Consider the following 27,226-nt stretch of genomic DNA (forward strand, 5'->3'; position numbering starts at 1 on the left):
TGGTGGTGTCTATAAATGTTCTGAGAATACTCAGAAAAGAAGTCCCCCGCAAAAAATGTACTAAAATTAAGTCAGGCAAGTAATTTATCTAAAAAAATGGAGGAAAACCTGAAGAATTCCAAAGGGAATTCTGTTTGTTGTAGGTTCTTGCTTTTTTCTAAGTTCTTACTGGAAACTGAAAATGATGAATACTGATGTGTTTTACACAGGAAAGCCAGAGATCAAACAATGATGAATGAGTGCATTTGATAGTTTTAAGCTTAAATAAGATTTTTTTTTAATGATTCTTCACTTTAAATTGACATGTTCTGATTAACTGCTTGTTCCAATCAAGTCAGTTATGAGGGGCTGCTCCTGTATATTTCTCTACAACTCTTCCATAGAATGTATTCAATATCTAGCAGAACACATTGTGCAGAAATCATGCTATATATTATGTGCAGCTACTATATTAGAGGCACATAATTTTTCAAACAAAGGCAACAATATTCAATATCCTCATATTACACACTTTGTGAAAAAGAGTGAAGTCACAATGCACTAACAGGTAGTTGCACAGTTGACAATATTTCTGTGTCCAAGCACTAGAAGTTAAAAATTACAAATAAACCTTTACTGTAGAGTCCCACGATGCAGAATATAGCCTGTTGTCATGCCAACAGATCTTACTAACAGCATCATCATGTCCCATCAATGTATCTTGGCACCTTCCAAATGCGATGGAATAGAAATAGCTAAAAGAAAATGAGAACTAGTAAAGCAGTATTCCAGCTTGGTTTTAAGACTCTTAAACACACATTCAAGAAATAGTTTATTGTTTAATGCTACACTTACTAAGGCCCCTGGGAATTATAATTTACTTGGTTGCATTTAATTATACCAATATGTTCTCAATTCAAAACTCAGATAAAAATAGATTCCAACTGGAGAAATTACTGGATTCAGATAACCACATAAGTACTCCACAATATTATCCCCATCTTTTTTCCTTTAGAATGTTTGTTTCCTTTAGAAAACAACACAGTATCTGGCCAGATACACCTCACGGGCACCCAGGCTGCTATCCTGCGTGTGGAAATACAAAGGGGCATGCAGAGATACATACACGTTATTATCCCAAGAAGAACTTATGACAGTGGCATCTCCTGGTAAAAGTAAACAAGATGACAAAGCCTGAAATACAAATGATTCGGCGTGAATGATTACCGATAATTACTAAATCCCTACTCCCCCCATGGTTATTCTAGCTTTTAAATCCCAGCCCCCAGAATTAATGACCAAATTTTCGTGATGGTGGTGCTCTTCAAATTTACCCAGATTTTCTCAGCTGGCTAATTCCTGATGCAGGGTTTCCTCCCCAGCAAAGAAGAAATGGCCAAGTGTGTCAACACATTCTGGCCAAGCCTGATGACTCTTGGGTGCTGGTGGCCTCCCTGAGCTGGGCAGGAGGGACTCCTGCCAACACCCTGGGAGGGCCAGGGAGTGCCCTCGAGAGTGAAAATGCCCTCGCTGGATTACAGACGTCAGAGGATAAGGGAAACTTCCAAAATTCTTTAATCTCAAAAAAGTTCTAGACAATTTATGTGAAAAACAAAATGTGTTCTTTTAGATGAATTGGTTTTTCACATTAGGGGTCTTCCTACACACTAAGTAACATGTTCAAGAGATCTAAGCAGCACATAAACATTTAGTCCGACAACTTAAAAAAAAAAAAGACTTACTACTTGAATAGCTCTTCAAGTTTTTGTGGCTAAAAATGAAATAATAATAGTTTGAGAAAGGCAACTTGAAAAATGTTTTAAATGGAATTTTCAAGTAATCTAATAGTATTCTATAGTAATCTATAGTATTCTGTAGATACCATACAGGAATAAACTCATTTCTTTTGGGAGAAATAAAACACCATTGTGCATGTGTATAAAACAAACTACATGAATTTCTAGCCCAACACTGATAATAAAAGTGAACGCACCATATTTGAAAATGATATACTTCTTTGTAACATTTTGGATTCTTTAGAAAACATCTTCAAGGTAGAATCTAATAAGAAGAAAACACACATTAGAAAGATTTCCTAAATATTACAAATGTCAAAGAACAGCTGCTCTTCTTGTTCCTGGAGGCCAACAGGAAATAAAATTCTGGTGAGACCTGGGGTTGCATGATCTGAGGCCTCATCTGATAGCAAGACTGTATGATCTGCAAATCTGTGACAAGAAAATGCACTTAAAACCCAGCACTGGTATGTGGTTGGCATGAGGACAGAAGGCACAAATAAGCCTGGTAATTGACACCAGCTAAAAGTTAACAAAGAGGAAAATAGCCATTTTAATATTAAAGACCTTGGCGATACTTTTTTAAACAAGTAGTCCAGTGAAGGTATAGTTCAGTCCTCCTGCAATGAGTTAGCCTTTATAGAGGAGAACTACCAGCTTTCTAAATAATAAAGTAAGAATGAACAAATGACAGGAAGCTTTACAAGTTCTTCAAAACAACTGCTCAGACACCAAGGCCAAGGAGAAGGAGCGATGCAGAGGGTTAAGCCACCGCTTGCGATGCCCACATCCCGTCTCGGGGCGCCAGCTCAGGCCCTGGCACCTCAGCTGCTCATCCCGCTCCCGCCTAATGCAACTGGGAAGCAGCAGAGAATGTCACAAGTACTTCCATCTCTGCTAGCCATGTGGGAGACCCAGATGGAGCTCCTGGCTCCTGGCTCCAGGCCTGACCCTGTCTCAGTTTTGGTGGACATCTGGACGGTGTCTGTGTGCGTCTGTCTCTCTCGCTTGCTCTCTCTCATTCTGCCTTTCAAATAAATAAACCTTAAAAAAAAAAGATTTCACTGAGAGCTCTTCTCGTAGGTTCTGGGTTCCATGAATGATGCACACCTAAACATGTATCTGAGGAAGAAATGTCACATTGGGGTGACCAACAGGACACATACATGAAGGACAAACCATGAAAATATAACTGTGGGAAGAAAGAAACAGAAAAAAACAAAAACTTGGGATTTTTAAAACACCCCTCTCTTGTGTAAATCCACCCAGAGGCGATATAATGCTTAAAAAGCTTGAGAGATGGGAAGCCTTGATGCTCATAAAACTCAGGGCTTACCAGGTCATGACAGTACAAGCGAGCGGGAATCTAACAAACGACGCTAGACAAATACAGCCACCAGCGCGGGCTCTGCTTAATGCTAAGGCATGCTGTCAGGTGCCATGAGGCTGGCAAACCTGCTGGCAGAAATACTGGAAAACCTCAGCTTTCTTCTACCAGAACACCACCCCAGGGACCCCGATGGGCACACGTGGCTCCTTATGGTGAACTTCCTCTTGGTCACCTGTAGGCTTATTTTCCTGTACTTTGAGACAACTCTAGTGTATCAAATCTGAGATACTATTTGGAAGTGAAACCATGACATCAGAACCTCCGAGTAGCAACTCTGATGCAGCTGAAGTGTTGGTAGATACGATCATTTAACTCAATGAATACAGAACATAGTTTGCTGTGATAAGCACTAAAAACAGGCAGCCTCACTACAAAGAGCTATCAGCTCTGTCAGACCAGCTGTTTCATCACGGAAGCAGGACAGGACCACACCACCCTTCTCAGCTCCGGACCTTCCAGGGCACCAGCACAGGGTCTGAACATGGAAGGGACAAGACCTACATAAATTACGTATTACACAGATTTCTAGGGAAAGCAACAGTGTACAGAGCAAGGCTTGCATTGTGCTTATTTTTGTTTAAGAGCAAGATGGCCAAATTCTTTTTTAGGATTTATATATTTAGTTTAAAGGCAGAGGACAGAGAGAGAGAGGGGTGATGGAGGAGAGCTCTTTCATCTGCTGCTTCACTACCAGAATGCCTACAACAGCCGGGGATGGACCAGAAGGAAGCCAGCAGCCTAGAACTCCATGCGGGTCTACCACATAGGTAGCAGGAGCCCAACTACTTGGGCCATCATCCACTGTCTTCCCAGCCACATTAACAGGAAGCTAGATCAGAAGTGGAGCAGCCAGGATTCAACTGGCACTCCAATATGGGATGAAGGTGCTGCCACACAACAACCCCATCAAGATAGCCAAATTCCAATGTAGCAATTAAAAGTTAGAAGTCCTATTAGCTTGGCACTGTAGCGGCTTCTATAATTTTTACCATGTATAAGCACATTAATATATTCAATTGAGCTGAATTCTACAAAAAAAAAACAACACCCAAAAATATACATTAAATGGCAAAACTGGAAAACGCAAGAGCAAATCTGCATTTGCACGTGCACACAAGCCTAAGCCTGCGTCTGCCATGGCACCTGCCACTCTCAGCTCCGGCCCAGCAGACCCGGAAGGTGGAGCTGGCACCCGTTCTCATGGCAGCAGGAAGGAAAGGTCCTAACTGCACCAGAACACAGAAGAGAGGGGAAGGAGGCTCTTTTTTTCATTTTAGGAAAGCTTACCACCGCCAGAAAGGCATTTTGTTTTTGGTGAATCTGATGACATTTTATGTAATACAGCATACATAAATTGTTATAACTTAACTTTACATGCAAGTCCAGTCCTTGGCCTGAGTGAAGAAGCCTGGACTTTTTGATTTCAGTTAAACCACTTGCCAGGCAGGAAACCATACCTTGTGACGTTGTGAAGACTGAGGCCCCATTGCGGGAGACTGCTATCCCCGTGACTGCCCTGTTAAAAACAAAGTTTCATAAATTACCATCAACCCTGTGTTGGCACGCCTGCTCTGTGCATCACCAAGTTCTCTCAATTACTTTCTTTACCATTTGTCTGCTGGGTCTACCCCTGGACACACCTGCCACCACTAAATGATCGCCTGGCAACCTTGAACTTTGCTCTGAGAACCTTGTGGCTACAGACCATCCTTGCTCTCAGTTCCCTCAGCTGCCATGGTCCATGTTTAGCTTCTTCTGACAATCGGGAAATGCTGCTTCTTCACTTAACCATCACCAAACTGTCTGCAACTCTTCTTTACAGTGGCTTCACCTGCTGCATTACTGACTCTCATCTACCAGCGTCCGTCCAGTGAAGACTTAACTGTCTGTTCTAGTGTATCCTCTTAAAGGACACGCAGGCTTCGTTAAGCATTATGTTCACACCATCAAAGACTCATCTGTGTCTTCATTAGTGTCCCTTTCCATGTGCCACTGAGAGACGCTGAGGAAAGAATAGCCACAACAAATGAGGCGGGGCTAGCTGTTTCCGGCCAGGAGGCTGTACTGAGTGGAGACAGGCATCTCAGACAGACCAGCAAGTCCTAGTCCAGGTACAGCAATGGTACACATACGCCCAGAATGTCAATTACGGGCATGGCCGGGGGCAGACAGCAGCCTGATCCCCGGGGCCTGCACTTTCTTTCTCTGACGGAATGGGCTGGACCTGGACCAGGCTTCTCAAGCCTCTGCCCCAGAATACCCGAACGTCCTCAGTGGCAGGAGACGGAGTCGGGACACTCACATCCCCCTGGTCTGGCAGAAGCCCAATGTCTTTGAAGAACTATTTTAAAAATTCATGTGTACTTTGCAACCATATAAATATGTACATACATCTATATACACACAGATACATATATATGTATCTGTATATATACACAGACACATATACTACATGTAATATGTATACACACACACTCGTGTGTCCATGTGTGTACAGGTTCCCATGTTTGGTATCATTTTTCTAGGCTATGCATTTCCCCCTATATTAGGAGTAAACTCATCACTGGAGAAGGGTGTACCATGGCTTCACACCATCAGGTACTCAAGGGGTCGTGTGAGAGGCAGGAAACTATCTGCCATCTGCAGATGTGAACAGAAGTTAACAGCATGGTGAGCCACCACACATTATTCTGTGCTCAACTAACTTGCCCTTGTTCCATGGACTTGAGTGGCAGACCACTGCAGATGTTTGGCGTTTGGGATAGGGGGGATAAACAACAATCAAGACCACACTGAAAAGGAATCTCCCCATTGACTCAGTTTACAACTATTCAACCCCGTGCCAAGACCATGACTTCCACCTGAACACCAGGCTGCTGAGACGCACAGGCACACTTACTCCTTGTGGAGCTTGTGCTGCTCATGCAACTGCAGTTTGGAGATGTTATTCCAGGCTAGTGTCTTGCTTTCTTCGGTCAAGTCTTCAAAAGATTCTTCACCTGGAGAGACTACATTAGATCACTAAGTGAGTCAACTAAATTGCTAACACACACCCACATCAGATCCATAGTACTGTCTATTTTTAACAAAACAGCCGAGAAAACAAAGCAGCCCACTAAAATAGGACTGCTTTGAATTGTTACTTGTTGGGCAGCTCCATGTCAGTGGAGGAAAAATAGTGCACAGAAAGATTTATCTTTGCATACCAGTCTGTATGCTTTTAAAAATATTTGCAACGTTGTCACTTGGCTGCTAATTTATGAATCTCAGGAAACACTAGACTGAGTAACCCTTTCCTGGTCAGGAGTGTTTACAAAACCCTGACAGGGACCTGAGAATGTAGCACTTTGGATTCTGAAGTGAAGGCAGAGTTGCAATCAGTTACTGCAAGGGCTTCTGGACAGGACTAGCTAGGTAATCCCTTCACTGCCACTTTGAGGAGGACAAATCGCCCTTTGGAAACAATCACATGAGAGCGGTTAAGACCTCGTGACTAAGCAGCTCAGGGGTTGAAACAGCATCACAAGATGATCCCATGGTCTGCAGACTTAGCCCTGTGGAGCACTGTCTTAAGCACTCCAAGCTACCCTGGGTCACACAGCTCCAGAAAGCTATTCGTCCACACTTGAGAGAGTGCTCAGCTGTGTGTGCCTAAGAAGCATGGATGTGCTTGGCATTGCTAGTAGAACTGGAGTTAAGAGGAAATTAAGTGACTCTGCTCCAAGGTTCCACAGTGCACAATCCTACAAGCTCGTAAGTGGAAGCTGTCTTACATGCAATCTAAAATGTGGATCACTGCATGGAGCCGTGTGCTCTCTCCCATCTTTCTACATGCTAGATGCAACAATTGGGCCAAATTCATTCCAGTACTTTGTGTATGGCTGGCACAGAGGCAATATCCTTGTGACTCTGTCAAGTGTTACATAAGAAAACAGAATCAAATAGAAAACATGATGCTTTGAGTGAACACGGATGTGGGTACAGAAGAGGAGCATCAGGGATGGAGGAAGTCACTGCTGGAAAAGTAGGGCTGACAGTGACTGTTAAAGCAGCCACGGCCAAGACTGTAAGTATGAAAAGGCATATAGCAGAGAATCAAACACCAGCTTGGAAAACCATAGGAAAGCAAGGGAACCACACACACACACACACACACACACACACACAGCCAAGTCTTACCCATATTACAGTACCAGAAAATAAAAGTGATTTGACTCCCCTAAGGGTTTGTTTCTGGGAGAACAACATGAAAACAATCATCCCTTAGCAGCACAAGAGTTCCTGGATTCCTCCTCTTCAGAGACCTCTTAATTGCAACAGTGAAACACAAGGTGCTCCCATGCCTTCTTACAAAACTCACCCAGGGAATCAGCAATAGAAGCATTGTAACTGGAAGTCTGAGACAGACTTTTAAACTTTGGAGTGATCCTTCGAGGGTGTGGTGTCACAAACAGCTGTTTTGGTGTCTGCCCAAATTCCAGGATTTGGGTGAGCATGGCCACTTTCTCATCAGGATCCTCGATGCTTTAGGACAGAATGCAAATCATGTAGTGAGTCACCAGATTCAAGCTACCAGGAAGTACATATTCAGCGGGGGAAGTGAACCCTCAAACAGTGACAGCAACAACAGGCCAGCAGCTATTGGCAGAATCTCATCACAGATCTTTCAACCATATTCTGAGGTGCAGTAGCTAACATCATGAGGAAAACAAGATACAACACATTCTGAAATGCCACATTCTCACATAAGTATCATACTACTTCAGATGAAGAGGTATTTTATATCTCAAGTTCACAATTCCTTGTAGACACGGAAGTACCTGTTCAAGTTGACACCTCCTTCATAGGTCAGCGGATGAAATACTGAAAGAGACATATTAAAGCATTATTGAGAGATGTACTATTTAGTTATATACTCTGTTCAGAATTTAAACAGCTCAAAACTCAAAGCTTGTGTTCAAAGAAATTGTTTTTTACTTTGCAAAGCAGACCAATATTGAACTTAGTGATCTTCACAACTTGGATTATGACCTTTTGATGAACAGTAATTTAATTGGCAGGTTGGGTAACCTGTTATGAGTGTATTTCTCAATCAGCATTAACAAGCCACAGCATCGATTCCACTCTGAGAAATCAGGTCTGAATTCCCAGCTCCATTTCCTTGTCACTGACACCGAGACTCTTGAAGTCAGACAAGCACTGAGTTGGAGATGAGGTATACTGCTGCGGCTTTCTTTCCCTTCGAGTAAAAGCAATCTCTGGAGTCCTTCCCAAGAACTGAGGTCACTGTCTAGCGTACTCTGATGGAGTTTTAACTGAGATGACTGGAGAAGATGGAGAACACAGTTGGCCCTCTGCACCCAGCTGATCACATCATGGAAACAACTGGAGAAAAATACTGCACCTGCACAGCGCAGGTAGACTTTATTGTCGTTATTCCTCAAGCGACAGAGCAGAACAATTATTTCCAGGCTATTTACATTGCATGTGGTATTACAACTAATGTGATGATGTGAAGTATATGAGTGGATGTGCGTGGGTCTTGCGCAAATACTGTGTCACTTCATTTAAGGGACCTGAGCATAAGTAGACTCTGCTGTCTGTGTGGGGTCCTGGAACCAATTTCCCAGATTCTGAGTGATGATGCCTATGCTAAAATAAGACTTCAGAAAAAGGCCTCTTGGGGCCTTAGTGATGCTGGTATTGTTTAGGCAGCACTCCTTCCTCCTAACTCTGTATGTAATTGAGGGTCACGGGGCCAGTGGGTACTGTTTTTGGATTTAAGATGCTACTTTTGAAAAAATAAGCTTCAATGCTCTTGCCTCATCTTTTCACCAAATGCTAAATGAAATATTCATGACTAGTACATACCGTTATGGGCCTCAATAGCATCACTCCCTTTTTGCTTGTAGCCAAATATTAGATCAATCCATTCATGGAGGTGCTCAGACACATAACTGCTTTCCAATGCATCTTTGCTCTTCTGCAGAAAGTCCTCAGGACCTAGCAGATTAGACTCAATCAAAACATCACAGGGTCTCCATTTTTTCCCATTTGTTTATCCATAAGGAGATAACACTTCTAGGATAGGCAACAGGGGTAGATATTTCTTAATAAGACATTTTTGTTTATCATGTCAAATATAAGTCTTTTAGGGGAAAAAGTAGCAAGAATCATTCTTACATTTTGGTCTCTTAAATACACACCTATATTTTTAACATCATAGACTCAGACATTGGAACAGGATTGATACTGTCTCATTTAGACAGAATTACATGGTTAATATTAAGCAATGAATTAATGAAGCAGAAAGTGCACTACTTGGTGCACAGTACCTCCAAGATGGTACTCACTTGAAGCCCAAGGAGGAAGTTCCACATCATCAACCAACTGCCCTCCTTGTCTCTTTCCCAAATCCAACTTCAGACTATTGACTAAAAAGCTGACATCATCACCATAGAATTCTGGAATCAACTGAAAATTGAAGAGAAACAAAATAGCAACAAATTCTTTTTAAAGCAGTTAGAAATCCCAAGCCCAGTGAGTCCTTAACTTTATGCATTTCTTACCTCTTTAAAATCTGTTGCACCATCCAAACAGTTTTTCCAAGTTTCTGCAATACTAAATATGAAAAAAAAATTCACCTGACTTAACTCTAAGCTATGGAAATTGTGACAGCAATGCAGCCCAGCACCTGCCCACTGTTCTACCCTTTGGCTAGATGCATTCATTTTTCACACTCACTCAGTCCTCAGCACGCACTTGTGTATGCCCCTTTAACAGAAGAGACAATCACGGCCCACGGAGCTCACGTCATCTCTGCAGTCACACAGGGACGTGGGTGTGGAGCACAAACCTATACCATCAGCCACCACATACACACTGCCTCATCTAAGAGTCAAAACGAGGCAGTTACCTAAACACTGGAAGATTTATTTATTTTATCAGCTCATTTCAAAAGGAACTGTAGGTAGACACATGCAGAGCCCAGAAAAAGACTGGAAAGACAGACCCAAAGATGAACGATTATTATCAGTGTGGCGGAATACCAAATTAATTCCTTCTTTACAGTTTTCTGGTTTTTGCTTTTGGAAGGAAGCATTACATTCATAATAGGAAAAAGTGAAGCGACTTAAACACTCACAGAAAGTTCTATTTAATTCACATAAAAATGAAATGCTGGGAATGTCCGATATTAAATAAAATTACTTGAAATAACTTATAACATGTGAGAATATGATACAGTAATTTTTAAAAATCTTGGTTTTGAAGAATGTCTAACATTATGGGAAATACTTCAAGATCTAATATTAGGTTACAAAAGGCAGGACCAAAAAACTGTATTTAAAATATACTTTCACATTTATACACACATACATACACACACAATATGTCTAGAAAAAGCCTGAACAGAATATGTACTTTTATTTATATGTAATGTTGAGATATATTTTTATATATAATCAAAAAGGATTAAAAATGATAAGTGAGGCATTTTTATCAAACCTGTTGAACATTCTATCTGCATTATCAAATCTTCCATTCTGTAGGCACAGCATGTACTCAGGTGCTGGAGGGAAAAGCATCCAAGTTAAATGGGATCACAGAGTTAAGAATCCAAGTATAATCAAATTTAATTAAGGCAACGATAAAGAGCTTACCAATTCTAACAAGATAAAATAGCACGTAACTTGGGGAAGAATAGTGACTTCCATACATGAACTTTGGCCAAGGCATTTCTTGGTATCGTGTCTACAATACAGTGGGGAGAAAGCCATGCTAAGTACAGGTGATAAAACAATAGGTGACTCAAGTAGTGAAAGCGTAAAAGAAACCAGGGCATGGATACTCTACATACATTCTTTAATTTCTCTCTTAGATAGGAAAAGAAGAAAAGGTGGAGGTTTAATCTCTGTCTGAACTGCAAGCCTGTAAAAAGTATTTTGGTTTCCTGGCTTGGGTGCAACCATGTTGGGACAATGTTCAACAGAACTGATTTTATGCATCTAGTGCAGTTTACCAGAGTAAACTTTCAGAAAATAACTCCTTAAACAGGTAAACACATATCCCTCCTTCCTGAACTGTCGATTAAAGAAGCAACTGTGCATGAGCAGTTAAATTCATGGTGGAGAAAACATTACACAGGGTCATGGATGAGTGTTTCTCCCCTAAGTATTACAGCCATGAGCTCTGATTGCTCTGCGTACACAGTCCACAGCTCTTGATGTAGCTTGGAAACCAAGAATCCTAAGACACGTACCAGCAGTCGCTCCAGCCTTTCCTTGTTTAGGGCCCCCACTGGCTTGCTCAGGTCCCGGAAGGTTCCTGGATTTGACAAGTCTATAAACATATATATATATATGTTACATATATGTAAATTTCAGTTTATGGTCAAAACCATTATCTTTCTGAGCTTACTCAAATGTGCACATTTATTGACATAAAATAGTTTTAAAAATTGGAGATAAATTCAGAATTAAATATTTCTGTTATTTATATAGCTATAAAGAAAAGGTGAGGGGCAAGTACTGTGGCGTAGCAGTAAAGCCATTGTCTGCAGCGCCGGTATCCCATATGGGTGCTGGTTTGAGTCCCAGCTGCTCCACTTCTGATCCAGTTCTCTGCTATGGCCTAGGAAAGCTGTAGAAGATGGCCCAAGTGCTTGGGCCCCTGCACCTGTGTGGGAGACCCAGAAGAAGCTCCTGGCTCCAGATTGGCCTAGTTCAGGCCGTTATAGCCATTTAGGGAGTGAACCAGTGGAAGGAAGATCTCTCTCCCTCTGCCTCTACCTCTACCTCTCTAACTCTGCTTTCAAATAAAATAAATAAATCTTTAAAAAAAACCACTCTCAATTAAAATAACAAAAAGCAGCAAATATTTTTTAAATTTCATTTATTTGAGAGAGTTGGAGACAGAGAAGGGGAGAGACAGAGAGAAAGGTCTTGCATCTGCTGGTTCACTCCCCAAATGGCTGCAACAGCCAGAGCTGAGCCGATCCAAAGACCCAGGAGCTTTCTCTGGGTCTCCCAAGCACTTGGACCATCTTCCACTGCTTTTCCAGGCCATAGCATAGAGTTGGATCGGAAGAGGAGCAGATGGGATTAGAACTGTCTTCCGTATGGGATGCTGATGCTGCAGGCAGAGGCTTAGCCCACTATGCCACAGCACCGGCCCCCAAAACAACAAATTTTATGAAGCTACTATTCTACCAAGATGTACTTTGTAAGACTGTAATATAGTGAATATTATTAATCTATGATATCAGCATAATTTGAGAACTGGGACCTGAATATTATCGGAAAAATAAATTCTGATATTCCCAAAAATTCTGTTATCTCTTTCGAGTATGAGTACTCAATTTGGTAAATTGTCACAAGGAACTATAATTGTTCACTATACAATTTTAAAACATTACAAAATGGAATTAAAGCATGATCACATTTTTATTAAAATCATTTGAGGGACTGAAAGAGAATATATACCACAAAATAAAAATAATTACTTCCCAGTATTGTAATTATGGGTTTTTATTTCCTCTTTGGAAAAAATATTTTATAACGAATAGTTATTTCTTTGGATAACTATTTTTAAATGCAAATTTTAAAATAATCTGAAAACTAATTAAAATTTTCAAAGTGAGAAATAAATATTTCAAAACATGGTATTTACAGAAAATAACACTGGATTGAAATTATGTATGTACTTTCTGTGTACATTCTTCAAGAAATATGGGAAATACATATATAAAGTGCTTACATAATTTGCCTAACACCATCTAGTAGTTTGGAGTAGAAATTGGCAATCTTTAGTACCAAAAATTAAACAAATTTTAATTTGTTTGAATGTCAAATCATGATTTTAAAACAGAGTTTATTTTTTCTTCTGAAAACAGTGCAAATGATCCCTCTCAATTCTGCTTTGTCGGAGCCCACACAACGAATTTACCTAATTCTGTGCTGCAGTAATCATTGATTATCCACGGGAACACGGGATACTGGGAGAGGTCGTTGCAGCTGCGGTCGGCCAGGTTGTTGAGGTGAAGGAGGTACTGGTAGTTGGAGAGGTGCCCTCGCTGCCACTGCAGCATGTAGCTCTCGGCGGTGTGCTCAGCTACATGGTGCTCTGCAGGAAGAGGGTCCCAGGCTATGTCACTTACCGCCACTTCTTACACAGTGTAAAACTAGAAGCTGAATGCGTGGACTGCAGGCTGGTGCTGGGCACAGTGGTTTACACACGCCTAAGGATGCGCACTTCCCGTATCAAGTGCCTGGTTCATAGCCCGGCTCCTAGGCTTCCAATCCAGCTTCCTAGGATTCAGCAGGTGACGCCTCAAGTACTTGCGTCCCTGCCACCTATGTCAGAGACCTGGATTGAGTTCCAAGCTGCTGGCTTCAGCCTGGCCCAGTCCTGACTATTGCAGGCATTTGGGGTGTGAACCAATGGGTAAGTGATCTCTGCTGTCTGTTTTTGTCTCTTTCTGGCTCTTTGTCTTTCAAATAAAACTAACAACAACAACAAAAATGTAGACCCATCAAGATACTTTGAAAAATAATTTTAAGAAGAAAATTAGATCACTGATTTGTTTTCATGAAGTAGTTGTTCAATTCAGTGGGAGTATCACTAAAATACAGGAGGGGAAATTAATATATTGAACTATTTTTGTTTTTTTGTTGTTCAAAAAAATGACTTTTTAGAATTATTTAAAAGGCAGAGTTAAGAGAGAGAGAGGAAGAGAGAGAGACAAGAGATCATCCATTCACTGGTTTACTCCTCAAATGGCTATAACAGCCAAGGCTGGAATAGACTGAAGCCAGGAGCCTTGAACTCCATCTGGGTCTTCCCCTTCCTGGGTGGAAGGGGGCCCAAGTACTTGGGTCCATCTTCTGCTGTTTTTTTTTCAGGCATATTAGCAGGGAGCTGGATCAGAAGTGGAGCAGCTGGACTCAACCTGGTGTTCATATGGGTTGCAAGAGTCACAGGCAGCGACTCAACCCACTGTGCTACAGTGCCAGCCTCCGAATTATTTTTCTAGCCTCAATTATGATATAACCTAAACAAATACAAAAGTATGGATTAGACATATAACTATAACATGGTAAAAGCTAAAAGTTATACAACAGATAACAAAGAATCCTCTAAATATGCTGAATTTTAATGCATTCAAAAACTGTGGAAAGGGTGGCATTTAGTGTGGTGTTAAGATGCTCACATCCCACATCAGAGTGCCTGACTACAGCTTACTGTTAACTGCAGACCCTGGAGGCAGCAATGATGGCTCATGTAATTATGTTCCTGCCACTTACATAGGAGACCTGGATTGAGTTTCTGACACCCAGTGTTTGATGGGGCCCAAGACTCAGCTGTTTCGGGCACTTGCAGAATGAATCAGTGCATGGGAGCTCTCTCTCTCTCATCCGTCTCTCAAAATAAAGTTCATAGAAAATGCATACTCTTAAAGAACTATTAAAAACTATTTTTTAAAGTGGCCAATTGTGAAAGTTTATTTCCCCCAATTTTTTTGAAATCAGTACAAAGCAATATGAGTTTTCTTCTAGATCTGGGAGAAGAAGTGTACCTCTGCTAATCTGTCAGTGATGGACTGGAAAGACGAGACATTGCTAAGGAAGAAAAAATGATACTTGGCAGGAAGACCAATTCTCCACCTATAAAAAACAGAGAGGCCAACCCCAGACATTCCTCTGGAACAATGGAATCACAATACACCACAATGAGAATTTTCCCTAATTCCAGAGAGTACTGTCCTACAGATGGATTTTCCATTTTGTTCAGAAAATTCTGCTTTCAAATTTTTATTAGATGCCTCAAGTAACTTAACTAGGGTGCTGATTCAATATTTATTTTCATTTACTTTTACCAAATTTCTTTTCTAATCACTAAGGAAGGGCTTCAAAAATCAATGCCCCCTTTCCGCCCATCCCCCATTTTCCCCTCATGAACCATCTCAGGAGCAGTCTGATCAAGTGTAGGCATAAACTCAAAGAACAGAGAACAAGACAGATGTTCCAGATCACGGTAAGGCTTTTGACTTGATATTTTAGGACTCACCATGAAAGCTGAGTTTTGGGTTATAATCTTGATAGTTAGAAAAGTTACAAAATAAGCCAAGTGGCAAGGAATAAAAGTAAACTCAAACCAGGGTTATACTGAAGTACTAAGTTAACTTGAATTGCTTAATATGTGAAGAAAGATACCAACTATAAGCCTACTGTCAAATTAAATATATTCATTATTAGAGGGAGGAAAGGAATATCATTATTAGAATTTATATGTGTACTTTATTCAATTTGTTAAACACTAAAAATAAAAAAAGATTTAAAAAAAATTAAAAATATCCTTATTGAAAGTAAACCATTTCTGCTTAAGGAAAAATTTCAATGTTTAGGTAGAATGGTTTCACTGTACACAATAGCAAATAAAATTCAGGTGGCATTAATAAAATGCCAATATTCATTTTAAAAAATCATTCTATTCTTGTCATCTGGCAACTCTGTAAACAGGAATCATTTAGATGCTTTGTAAGAAAAATACAGGTGTTTTCTCTGGGAAAAGTCACACTTCATTAAAGACTGAGGAACTATCATTAATTAAAAGCAGATTCCAATTGAAGAGTAGGCAGAAGGTTTACATGTTCCCTTTCCCTTATCTTGTGGCTTTGTGACTAAAACCATAGTCAATAATAACAACTTGTGACTGGGTAACTCGCCATTTCACATAAGGAAATGGAGCCTTTGTTTTCATAAACTAATACAAAACACGACAATATAAAAATATTTCAGTAGCTTTTGCAATCCATTCAAGTTGAAGGTCATTAAAACATTAAAAAATTTAAATATATATCAAAAAATTGAAAACAATTTGAATGAAATACCACAAAAAGAATTTATATTTCTGTTAGTTTTTAAAATATTATTTTGCTAACTGTAATTGCTGATCAGAGGAATAAGTAGAACCACAGAGAGGTGCTCAGAGATAAAGCATTCTTCTTCTCTCATTTCCCACCCCAGTTCCTTAGGAGCTGAGCAGCAGATGTGTAAATAGGTACAAAGAACATAGAGTACCAAACCTAGGTATGTGGCAATATGAAAATAGAGATCATCTCTGTCTTGAGGTTCATAGAACTTCAGGTAGATGTCAGAGCACAGATCATCTTCAGTGCAAAATACTTCCAAACCCTGTAAGTTCAGAAAAAGAAAAGATAAAACAAATAGCATCATATTCACCTTTCAATCCCAACGTAAGTGTATGAAAGCCTTTCAATCCCTACTTTTTATTTCTAGGCACTGCATTCATATTTTCCATCTATACATTGGATTCAGTGAGATCGATCTATCTATATCAGTTATGTGTATAAACCTCCTGAGAACAAATGATGGGTCTCTGTAAACCACCTTTGATGTTTAATGCTTTCACTGATAATAGCTTTTGTGATTTTACTGTTTTGAAATTCAAAATTAACTGATTCATGTCTTCACATCTCTTCTGACACAAAAAGCTTTTCCATACAAATAACAATTATGCACACATGGAATAACTCATTGAATTAATAAACCACAATGGTTTTCAAAGACAGTTATGAGCTTTGTTAACATTGTGCAGGTAGGGGCCGGTGCTGTGGTACAGTGGGTAAAGCCACTGCCTGCAGTGCTGGCATTCCATATGGGTGCCGGTTTGAGTCCCGGATGCTCCACTTGAGATCCAACTCTCTGCTGTGGCCTGAGAAAGCAGTGGAAGATGGCCCAAGTGCTTGGGCTCCTGCCACCCACGTGGAAGACCTAGAAGAAGCTCCTGGCTTCAGATTGGTGCAGCTCCTGCCGTTGCGGTCAACTGGGGAGTAAACCAGCAGATGGAAGACCTCGCTCTCTCTCTCTGCCTCTCATTTTCTCTCTGTGTAACTCTTTAAAATAAATCAATCTTTAAAAAAAATACTGTGCAGGTAAGGCTGTGATTGGACAGGGCTATACAAAGAAAGGATGCAAGCCCAGGCCCGCTCTCGGTTCAGACTCGGCCTTTCACAACTCACTAGCCAGGGAATTTAGGAAGTTAGTTTACTTTTAGATTTTCCAATTCTTTATAAAATACAACATCATCTATTCCACATGGATTGTGATGGCAAAGAAATGAAATACTATGGACTGCCTGGGTCATAGACGGCATGTCATGCTGATCTCTTCCCTTTGATTGCCCCTTTACCCCCAAGAGGAAATTTTTATGAGTATCCGTTTCCCTGACTCTCTAGTAGCACTGGGAACAGAGATGTCACCTACAGTAAGAATTCATACATTAACAACATAAAAATGAGATGGTTAAAATCCCATGGTGTTCTTGTAATTCTATTAAGTTATTGGTTAATCTTCAAAGGAGAAAAGCTGAGTTTATGCTGATGATAAATCAACACACTCTGGAATCAACTTCTGTAGGGACTGGTTTCTGAATCAAGTGTCCAAGACGACTGCCAAATGTGGACCCGTGCTCACCCCGGGGATCGGGGGGAGAACTGTCCATGTGACTTAACTGGCTATTTTATCTACTTCTCCCTCACATTGCTCCCAAAGGTTGAATTCAGTTAACAAAAGTGAACTGGGAATAGAGTACAGTTCCACTGGAAGCTAACTGTGTAGTATCTTCCGCATGTTACTTTGATATCTGGATGCTATGAGCAGATAGGGGCAAGTAGCACTGGACTAGTTCTGCCCAAATTTAACTAATCCCAGGAACTCTGAGGTTCCAGGCGTGAGAAACTCAAGCCCTCTTAGACTTGGAGCCAAAAACATTTTCACAACAGAACTCTATAGATTTCTAACTTAAGCAAAAGCAGCAGCAGCAGGAACCAGAGTCCGTTTGCCCATGATACAATATACATGCCCTTTTCAGGCACATCCTAAGGGCTTGCAAGCCAATAAACCACAGCTCCACTGCAGGCATGACAACCATCGCCCAGAACTGGACTCCACCAAACTCACCAAAGGCATGAGGCCGTGCCTCCTCTTGTAAATGCGGCGTACATCTTGAAGCGTTATCTGGACCACAGGTTTCTTTGAAAGTACAAAGACAATTTCAAACATCAACATGCTGACACAATTACAAGTTGCTCTTTCTTATTAGAGCAGGGAAACAGCTTAAATCTTGCCCTTTTTTTTGCCTTTTTTTTTAAAATTTATTTATTTGAAAATCAGAGTTACACATAGAGAGGAGAGGCAGAGAGAGAGGTCTCAATCCGATGGTTCACTCCCCAATTAGCCGCAATGGCCAGAGCTGCGCCAATCTGAAGCCAGGAGCCAGGAACAACTTCTGGGTCTCCCACACGGTCCCACAGGGTACAGGGGCCCAAGGACTTGGGTCATCTTCTACTGCTTTCCCAGGCCATAGCAGAGAGCTGGATCTAAAGTGGAGCAGCTGGGTCTCGAACCTGTGCCCATATGGGATGCTGGCACTTCAGGCCAGGGCGTTAACCTGCTGCACCACAGTGCTGGACCCGATCTTGCCCTTCTGATGCATTACAACTGAACTGGAAAGGGAAATCGCGGAACAGGGCCTAAATGGTTTTGCCCTTCTGCTTTGAGATTTTTCACTAGCTTTGTTGCATCAGACAAGCCTCCCTACCCAAGTGACGATGCAGGTCATCTTTCTCTCAGGTTGTTACTACAAGATAGTTGGGTGATAAAGAATGTAACATGATGGAATAGATAACTTCTCAGGAATTTTGCTGTTGGGTGATAAAGAACGTAACATGATGGTATAGATAACCAGATAACTTCTCAGGAATTTTGCTGTCTTTTCATAGACCAACCACCATTTGGCTAGTATTTATAGTTTTTTTTTTTCTTTCTTCTTTTTGGAATCCTATCCTTTATGTCCTTAAAAGCTGCAGTGCCCGGTTGCCCCTCTTCCAGGCCAGCTCTCTGCTGTGGCCCAGGAGTGCAGTGGAGGATGGCCCAAGTGCTTGGGCCCTGCACCCCATGGGAGACCAGGAGAAGCACCTGGCTCCTGCCTTCGGATCAACGCGGTGCGCTGGCCGCAGCGGCCATTGGAGGGTGAACCAATGGCAAAGGAAGACCTTTCTCTCTGTCTCTCTCTCACTGTCCACTCTGCCTGTCAAAAAAACAAAAACAAAAACAAAAACACAACAAAAAACTGCAGTGCATTGGGGCCAGCACTGTGGTGTTGGTGCCACCTGCAATGCCAGCATCCCATATGAGCATCAGTTCAAATCCCAGCTGCTCCACTTCTGATCCAGTTCCTACTGATGTCCCTGGGGAAAGCAGCAGCAAATGACCCAAATGCTTGGGCTCCTGTCACTCACAAGGGAGACCCAGATGAAGTTCCTGGCTCCTGGCTTCGGCCTGACCCAGTTCAGGCCATTGTGGACATTTAGGGAGTGAACCAGCAGACTGAAGATCTCTTTGTCTCTTCTTCTAATTCTGCCTTTCAAATAAATAAAATAAATCTTGTAAAAAAAATTACAGTGCATTAATGCATTAAGACTTACAAATTAGTAGTCTACAATGCAGGCATCTCTTTTTACTTTTTTTTGTAATTTTTATTTTTTATTTATTTTTATTTATTTTTTTATTTTTTGACAGGCAGAGTGGACAGTGAGAGAGACAGACAGAGAGAAAGGTCTTCTTCTGCCGTTGGTTCACCCTCCAATGGCCGCCGCGGCTGGCGCGCTGCGGCCGGCACACTGCACTGATCCGATGGCAGGAGCCAGGTGCTTCTCCTGGTCTCCCATGGGTGCAGGGCCCAAGCACCTGGGCCATCCTCCACTGCACTCCCTGGCCACAGCAGAGAGCTGGCCTGGAAGAGGGGCAACCGGGACAGAATCCGGTGCCCCGACCGGGACTAGAACCTGGTGTGCCGGCGCCGCTAGGCAGAGGATTAGCCTAGTGAGCCGCGGCGCTGGCCTCTTTTTACTTTCTTAAGGGGCATTTTTTTCTTACTTCTCTGGAGCTTTAAAAGGAACAAGGTGGGGCTGGCACTGTGGTGTGGTGGGTAAAGCCACCACCTATGGTGACAGCATCCCATATAGGTGCCAACTCGAGTCTTGGATCTTCTACTTCCGATCAGGCTCCCTGCTAACGTGTTTGGAAAAGCAACAGATGACGGCCTAAGTACTTGGACCCCTGCACCACATTTAGAAGCTCCAAGGCTCCTGGGTTTGGACTGGCCCAGCTCTGGCAGTTGCAGCCATTTGAAAGTGAACCAGTGGATGAAAGATCTGCTCTCTTTCTAACTCTGACTTTCAAATAAATAAATAAATAAATAAATAAATAAATAAATGGAAAGCAGTTAGAAAAAGGCACTGGGATTGGCTGAGAGACCCTGCTTCCACATTTGCCCTCAAAGGTGTGAAGGACGAAGGGTCTGCAGGGGCCAGATTATGGAGAGTAGAAAACACTCAAGGGATCCAAGCCTGACAAGTATACTACCCCAGAGATTTGGGAAGGGGTAACTGCTTCTACTGTGGATCAGGAAGCTGCGGCAAATACTCAGACATTTCTCTCAAAGTTTTTGACCCAGGCAATAGTAACAGTAGTAGCCAAGGCAATGTATTATATGATCAAATATGCCAAACCAGCAAAGCGTAGCATGTCTACTGAAGAACTTGGTGTGTGTGCCCCACCACCTAGTGGACAGGATTATTAGAGCAGCATCTTTCACACAAAGGCACCAGATAGTTTAGAGCCAGCCTGGAGAATTTCCTGTGTGCAGCTTTCTTTGACAAAAAACCAATCCTGAGCCTTCAAGCTGCCCTGCCAAATGGCCCAACTGCACTATCAGCATGGGTTAGGATTTCTGTTCTTTCAATGAACCACTCCAGAAAGGGGCCAGATCTAGATAAGCCTCCAATCTTTACAAGCATTTGCATAGAAATCTGAGTTTCTCTTACACTCCAGCCTAGTGAGTCCAAGGTCACTGTGGAAGGGAGCACAGTCTCCAAACAGCAGAAGCTCTATGGCTGCCAGAGTGCAGTGCCTCTACACTAAGCCCGGTGCAGGCCCACAGGACAGGCCACAACGTTTCCTAAAGAGGCAGGTCTACTGATTTCGTTTATAATTTAGGCGAAACAAGAATCACCAACATTTGTGTATACATAAGCAAGCACTAAAGAAATATGTTTTGGATTCTCTGTACTACATTTCATCAGCCTCTTTTGGAAGTATCTCCATCCGCCTTTTGCTCAACATGGGAGGGGCCGTGTTTTCAGACCACTGAGAGGAAGGGCTCCTAGAATTACTCAGAACACTCCAGAGGATCTAGAACTGGGGCGACTGTGTTTCAGGACTACACAGAGGCCCCGTAAAATACACAGGTGGTGGAATGATGACAAGGGATTCTGATCTTCGCCAAAATGTAAGGACACTAACTGTGAAGGCCAGCTCCTAGGGAAGCAGCTTTCATGGTGGTGGCTCCAGCCCTGATGTCGCATCACAGTCTACATACCGGGTACCCATTGAGAGGCTGAAAATACAGGGTTGTGTCTGTGACGCACACATGTCCAGGGTTTGTCACCAGGGGAGTCACCATTTCTGCTTTGCATTCCATGTGCAGCTTTTCAGAAACACTCTGGAATCTGAAAATGTATTTCAGAAAAAGAAATATCAGAAGCTTATCTACTCTCTATTTACCTACAGTGCAATTTTGCATGACATTTGTCAAAATACTACGTTTAACATAAGAAAAATGGTAAGAAGGGGTTGCTTAGATAGGTTCTTTGATATGGCATACTAAAAACTGAATTTTTAAGAGGTTGATGAGGTTATATATCATAGAAGTAAAGTACACAAATAACCTTTTAACTGAACTCTATTCCTTCCCAAATAAAGTGCTTTGAAACTATTCTTACATTAATGCAATATTCTATTTTTGTGTCATGAAAATCTATTTTCATAGTCATATGAGTAAGACATTTTGGCTCAAGTTTCACACTGTACTTTATAAGGTTATGACCACATAATTAAAATCACTTTAATGTCAGTTCCAAAGTGCATTCCTTTGTGGATTTACTGCAGTAATAACAGTCAAATTCACTGATTTGCATATGTGGAATCATCCTTGCATCCCTGGGATGAATCTTACTTGATCACAGTGACGATCTCTCCACTACTCACTCTCAAAATATTTAATCAAAAACATCCCATTCTTTATCTGCTTTACTAGTTTAAAAAAAAAAGAGAAAGCAAGCAAATCACCAATATTTTGGAGCAATTACTTAAATAACTAAGTTAAAAATAAATATCCTTATCAGTAATAGGACAATAAAAAGTGCAGTCTTCCCCTGCAGGTTGGGATGTGAAAACAGATCCTCAGCTCTCACTCTGACAACTAAAGCCAATGGATAAGCTGAACAGGCCTCATGACCTCCTTGAATCATCAGAACGCTGAGGATGCAAATAAAGCTGCATCAACTTAACTGCACAAAGCAAAGAGGAGACCAACAGCTGAGCTGCATGAGGAGCAGCCTGTGATGGAACAGGGCAGGAGCTGCAAGATGAACAGAAACTGAAAGCCAGAGATGGAACTGGAGAGCAAAGTAAGCTCCTGAAAGGCATAGGAGACATCGCTATGGTTCAAAAAGCTGGTGGCTCAGCTACAAAGCATACAGGTATCTCCAGAATCCTGCGATCGCTCCAATCCCACTCTTGTGGAAGAGTGTCTTGATCACTACGTCAATAGAGGATAGGCAATTGTGACCCAAAATTTAACCACAACTGCAACAGAGCCCTAATCCAGCTCAAAAACAGATTTGATAGAATCCTGAAGACTGCAATCCCTGTAGATTAAAACTTGAAAATGCTGAAATCCTGAAAGATGAAATCCACAAAACTGCAATTTCCACTGGGAAACACAAATAACCAGGCTATTTAGAAAGTGTAAAAAACCAAATCTTGTGGAAGGGATAGTCTGGTTGCTGTTTGTTAGGCAAAATGAATACATAGAAACCTGGTGGAGCACTGTACTGGATTACATATATGAGGGTGTTTCCAGAGATTTGGGATTATTGTGAACTAGGGGTGACAATATGTCACATAGATAATGAAGGTGAACATACTTTCCAGAGAGAGATATGCCCTAAAAGAAAAAACAGTAGCTATGCAAGATTCAAAATGTAGGTAATGTTGGTGAAAGCCAGCCGACTCTTACAGACTGTAATTCAATTGCCCATCATCTACCCCCACAGTACACATTTTTATATGTTGAATTTTCTTTATACTTTCGTTTCCATAATTTTTTTTGTCAGCATTATTTTTTACAACTTTTTATGCTGTATATTTCATCTTCACGTCATTTCCAATTCTGCAGGTATAAACTGTGCAAGGATTTACAGTCTTAATGTATTCCACATATTTTATGCAGAACTGGCTCTACATTATCACAACACTGACTCTGTGTATATGCATAAAGATGTTGAAATCTCCTCAACAAATGAAGAGATGCCCTGTTTACACATCTGTATCTATCAAAGACAAAACTTCTCAAGACCCGGCTCTTGGAGAACTGCATACATGGCAGCGACCCACTGCAGTTTTTGGCCAATGTATTCAAAAGACTTAGGCTGTTCAGTAAAATAAATCAGATGACCTCTGTTATAAAGCTGTGTACACATAATTATCGACCACACGGAAATGTGTTTTAAATTTTGCTTCTTGGTCTATTTCTTTATGAATACAGTTCACCTGCTCATAACCATTATAACAGCTCTTAGGGCTCATACTTATAAAAATACATATGAAGGGGCTTCAAAAAGTTCATTGAGGGGCTGGCGTTGCTGCACAGGGGGTTAAGTTACCATCTGTGCCGCTGGCATCCCATATGAGCATCTATTTGAGTCCCAACTGCTCCACTTCTGATCCGGCTCCCAGCTAATGCATCTGGGAACGCAGCAGAAGACAGATTCTAGGCTCCTGGCTTTGGCCTGGCCCAGCCCCCGTTGTTGGGGCCCATTTGGGGAGTGAACCAGCAGATGGATGAAGATCCCTGTCTCTCCCTCCCACTCTAACTCTGCCTTTCAAATAAATAAATAAAATCTTTTTAAAGAAGTTCATGGAAAATTTGCTTGATCTTAACTACCTTATTTTAGAAATTTTTATTATTTGAAAGACAGAAAGACACACAGATGGAAAGAGAGAAGGAGACACAAATGGATAGACAAGAGATTTCCCATCTGCTTGTTCACTTCCCAAATGCCTGCCATTGACAAGGCTGGGCCAGATCGGAGCAGGGAGATCGGAACTTAATCTGGTTCACCCATGTGGGTGGCAGAACACAACCACTTGAGTCATCATAGCTGTCTTCCAGGGTGCACATCAGCAGGAAGCTAGAAATAGTACAAGAACTGTGATTCAAACTGAGGCACTCAAGTATGGTCTGTGGGGGTCCCAAGTGGCATCTTGAGCACTAGGTTAAATGCCAGCCCTTTATTAGTGCCCATTTGATGTGTCAGGTGTCCTATGCAACATTCCATTATATTTTATATGTTCCACAAATACCCTTTAAAAATGTAAATTTTTTTTAAAAGATTCACTTATTTGAAAAGCAGAGTTACAGAGAGACAGACAGAAGAATCTCCCATCTGTTGGTTCACTCTTCAATTGGCCACTACAGCCAGGGCTGGGCCAGGCTGAAGCCAGGAGCTTCACCTGGGTCTCCCATAAAGTTTCAGGAGTTCCAGTACTTGGTCCATCTTCCACTGAAGTGGAGCAGCCAGAAAGTGAACCAGTGCCCAGCATGAAATGCCAGTCACAAATGGCAGCTTAACCTACTGTGTCACAACATCAGCTCCAAATAAGTGTTTTTTAAAGACTTATTTTTTCCAGAATATACTTTCGGTGATTTTCATCTATTTGGATTTTGATCTTTCCATAATTTCAGTGTTAAGGATTGACACCATAATCCAATAAACATAAGAAAATGGCCGGTGCCGTGGCTCACTAGGCTAATCCTCCGCCTTGCGGCACCGGCACACCGGGTTCTAGTCCCGGTCGGGGCGCCAGATTCTGTCCCGGTTGCCCCTCTTCCAGGCCAGCTCTCTGCTGTGGCCCCAGAGAGCAGTGGAGGATGGCCCAAGTGCTTGGGCCCTGCACCCCATGGGAGACCAGGATAAGTACCTGGCTCCTGCCTTCGGATCAGCGTGGTGCGCCAGCTGCAGCGGCCATTGGAGAGTGAACCAATGGCAAAAGGAAGACCTTTCTCTCTGTCTCTCTCTCTCACTGTCTACTAAGGAAGGAAGGGAGGAAGGGAGGAAAGAAAGAAGGAAAGAAGGGAGGAAGGGAGGAAGGGAGGAAGGGAGGAAAGAAAGAAGGAAGGAAGGGAGGAAGGAAGGAAGGAAGAAAGGAAGGAAGGAGGAAAGGAAAGGAAGGGAAAAGGAAGGGAAAAGGAAGGGAAAAGGAAAAGGAAAAGGAAAAAGGAAAAGGAAAAGGAAAGGAAAGAAAAGAGAAATGTTTTCCCGAGTTCTGTGAGTCATTCTAGAAAATGACTGAACCCAGGAGGCAGGCTGTGGCAACCTCTGATTTACAGCCAGTTGGCCAGAAGCAGAGGAGACCCCCTGGATTTGTGATTGGCACCTGAGGTGAGGAGACGTCTCTTGAGACTCAGCACCTGACGTGTGGAGTCTGCACTAACTCCAGGCAGGCAGTGTCAGAATTACATTGTGGCAGGACACTCTGCCACAATCAGAGGAGTGTTTGGGGTGGGAAAAAATAGCACACAATTAGACAATAAGCACAAAGAAAACTGTATTATATATACAGGTAACAGAAATCATGTGACTTTTCACAAGAAACAATGGAATAAAATTAGGTAGTGCTGAAAATAACCTTCAGCCTAGAATTCAAAGCCCAAAATAACACCCTTCAAAAACAAAAGTGAATGAAGATATTTTTAGATGGGCAGAGCTCAGAGCACTAATCTCTAGCAGATCTACATGACAAGAAATACTACAGAAGGTTCTTCAGACTGAGGAGAAATGATGTCATATAAAACACTGCATCTACAGAAAAACTAGCACTAGAAACACTTAAATAGTTGAGTAAGTAGAAAAGCACTGCATTTTAGCATTTTTAATTTGTATACAAACACAAATGTATGCACCAAAATTATTGAAAAAGCCTTTGAAGCCATAAAAAAAGAACAGTATATTATATGGTTTAAAAAATATGTAGAAATTAGGGCCGGCGCCGCGGCTCACTAGGCTAATCCTCCACCTAGCGGCACCGGCACACCGGGTTCTAGTCCCGGTAGGGGCGCCGGATTCTGTCCCGGTTGCCCCTCTTCCAGGCCAGCCCTCTGCTGTGGCCAGGGAGTGCAGTGGAGGATGGCCCAAGTGCTTGGGCCCTGCACCCCATGGGAGACCAGGAAAAGCACCTGGCTCCTGGCTCCTGCCATCGGATCAGCGCGGTGCGCCAGCCGCAGCGCGCCGGCCGCAGCGGCCATTGGAGGGTGAACCAACGGCAAAGGAAGACCTTTCTCTCTGTCTCTCTCTCTCACTGTCCACTCTGCCTGTCAAAAAAAAAAAAAAAAAAAAAAAAAAAGGTAGAAATTAAACAAAGATTAAGTGAAATTAAATAAAATATATTTTAGACAAGATTACAAAAGGCAGGGGAGGCCACAGAGAAATACACCAGAGTAAGGTTCTTCCACTGTTGTAAAGTAGAATTTAATAAAAGTAAACTTGAAAATAACTCTGCTACAAAGCACATATTAAAATCTCTAGAATGACCATAAAAAACAATACAAAGTGATACAGCAAAAAAAAAAAAAAAAAAAAAAAAAAAAAATCCACAGAGTAGAAAAAGTAGTAATGCAAAGTACTAGAAGGCAGGGAAGGAGGAACAGAGAAACAAAGAGATGCTAAAAAACAAATAGTAAGATAGTGAGCTTAAAACAGCTAACAGTTATAACCACATAATAAAAAGAACCTAAACATTCCAATTAGAAAGCAGAAATTGTCAGAACACATAAAAAGTAAGACTCAACTATAAAAACACACATTGGTTAAAATTAAAATGACAGGCAGCAGGTTAAACTACTGCCTGCAGTGCTG

The 27,226-nt window shown here is 41.7% G+C and overlaps 1 protein-coding gene across 6 annotated transcripts in view; it reads right to left on the bottom strand.

Moving 5' to 3' along the window:
* The window catches only part of NSMAF (neutral sphingomyelinase activation associated factor), a 66,382-nt gene that overhangs the window by 4,175 nt on the left and 34,981 nt on the right, over positions 1 to 27,226 (bottom strand). For 2 of the 6 annotated variants that reach the window (XM_051844491.2, XM_070075060.1), the window contains exons 10-26: positions 21,628 to 21,757; positions 18,147 to 18,218; positions 16,250 to 16,358; positions 13,111 to 13,287; positions 11,426 to 11,505; positions 10,827 to 10,917; positions 10,672 to 10,735; positions 9,735 to 9,786; positions 9,519 to 9,639; positions 9,037 to 9,168; positions 7,986 to 8,028; positions 7,526 to 7,689; positions 6,065 to 6,164; positions 4,623 to 4,681; positions 1,973 to 2,040; positions 1,106 to 1,173; positions 611 to 734 (exon numbers count right to left, since the gene is read on the bottom strand). In XM_051844491.2, the coding sequence (XP_051700451.2) occupies positions 611 to 734; positions 1,106 to 1,173; positions 1,973 to 2,040; positions 4,623 to 4,681; positions 6,065 to 6,164; positions 7,526 to 7,689; positions 7,986 to 8,028; positions 9,037 to 9,168; positions 9,519 to 9,639; positions 9,735 to 9,786; positions 10,672 to 10,735; positions 10,827 to 10,917; positions 11,426 to 11,505; positions 13,111 to 13,287; positions 16,250 to 16,358; positions 18,147 to 18,218; positions 21,628 to 21,757 (1,654 nt within the window). Of the gene's footprint in view, positions 1 to 610; positions 735 to 1,105; positions 1,174 to 1,972; positions 2,041 to 4,622; positions 4,682 to 6,064; positions 6,174 to 7,525; positions 7,690 to 7,985; positions 8,029 to 9,036; positions 9,169 to 9,518; positions 9,640 to 9,734; positions 9,787 to 10,671; positions 10,736 to 10,826; positions 10,918 to 11,425; positions 11,506 to 13,110; positions 13,288 to 16,249; positions 16,359 to 18,146; positions 18,219 to 19,486; positions 19,641 to 21,627; positions 21,758 to 27,226 lie in introns of those variants that run through there. The other 4 variants (XM_008255557.4, XM_051844493.2, XM_051844492.2 and 1 more) reach the window with 3 other exon arrangements.

Source organism: Oryctolagus cuniculus, chromosome 6 (genome assembly GCF_964237555.1).
Source record: "Oryctolagus cuniculus chromosome 6, mOryCun1.1, whole genome shotgun sequence".
Taxonomy (NCBI): Eukaryota; Metazoa; Chordata; class Mammalia; order Lagomorpha; family Leporidae; genus Oryctolagus; species Oryctolagus cuniculus.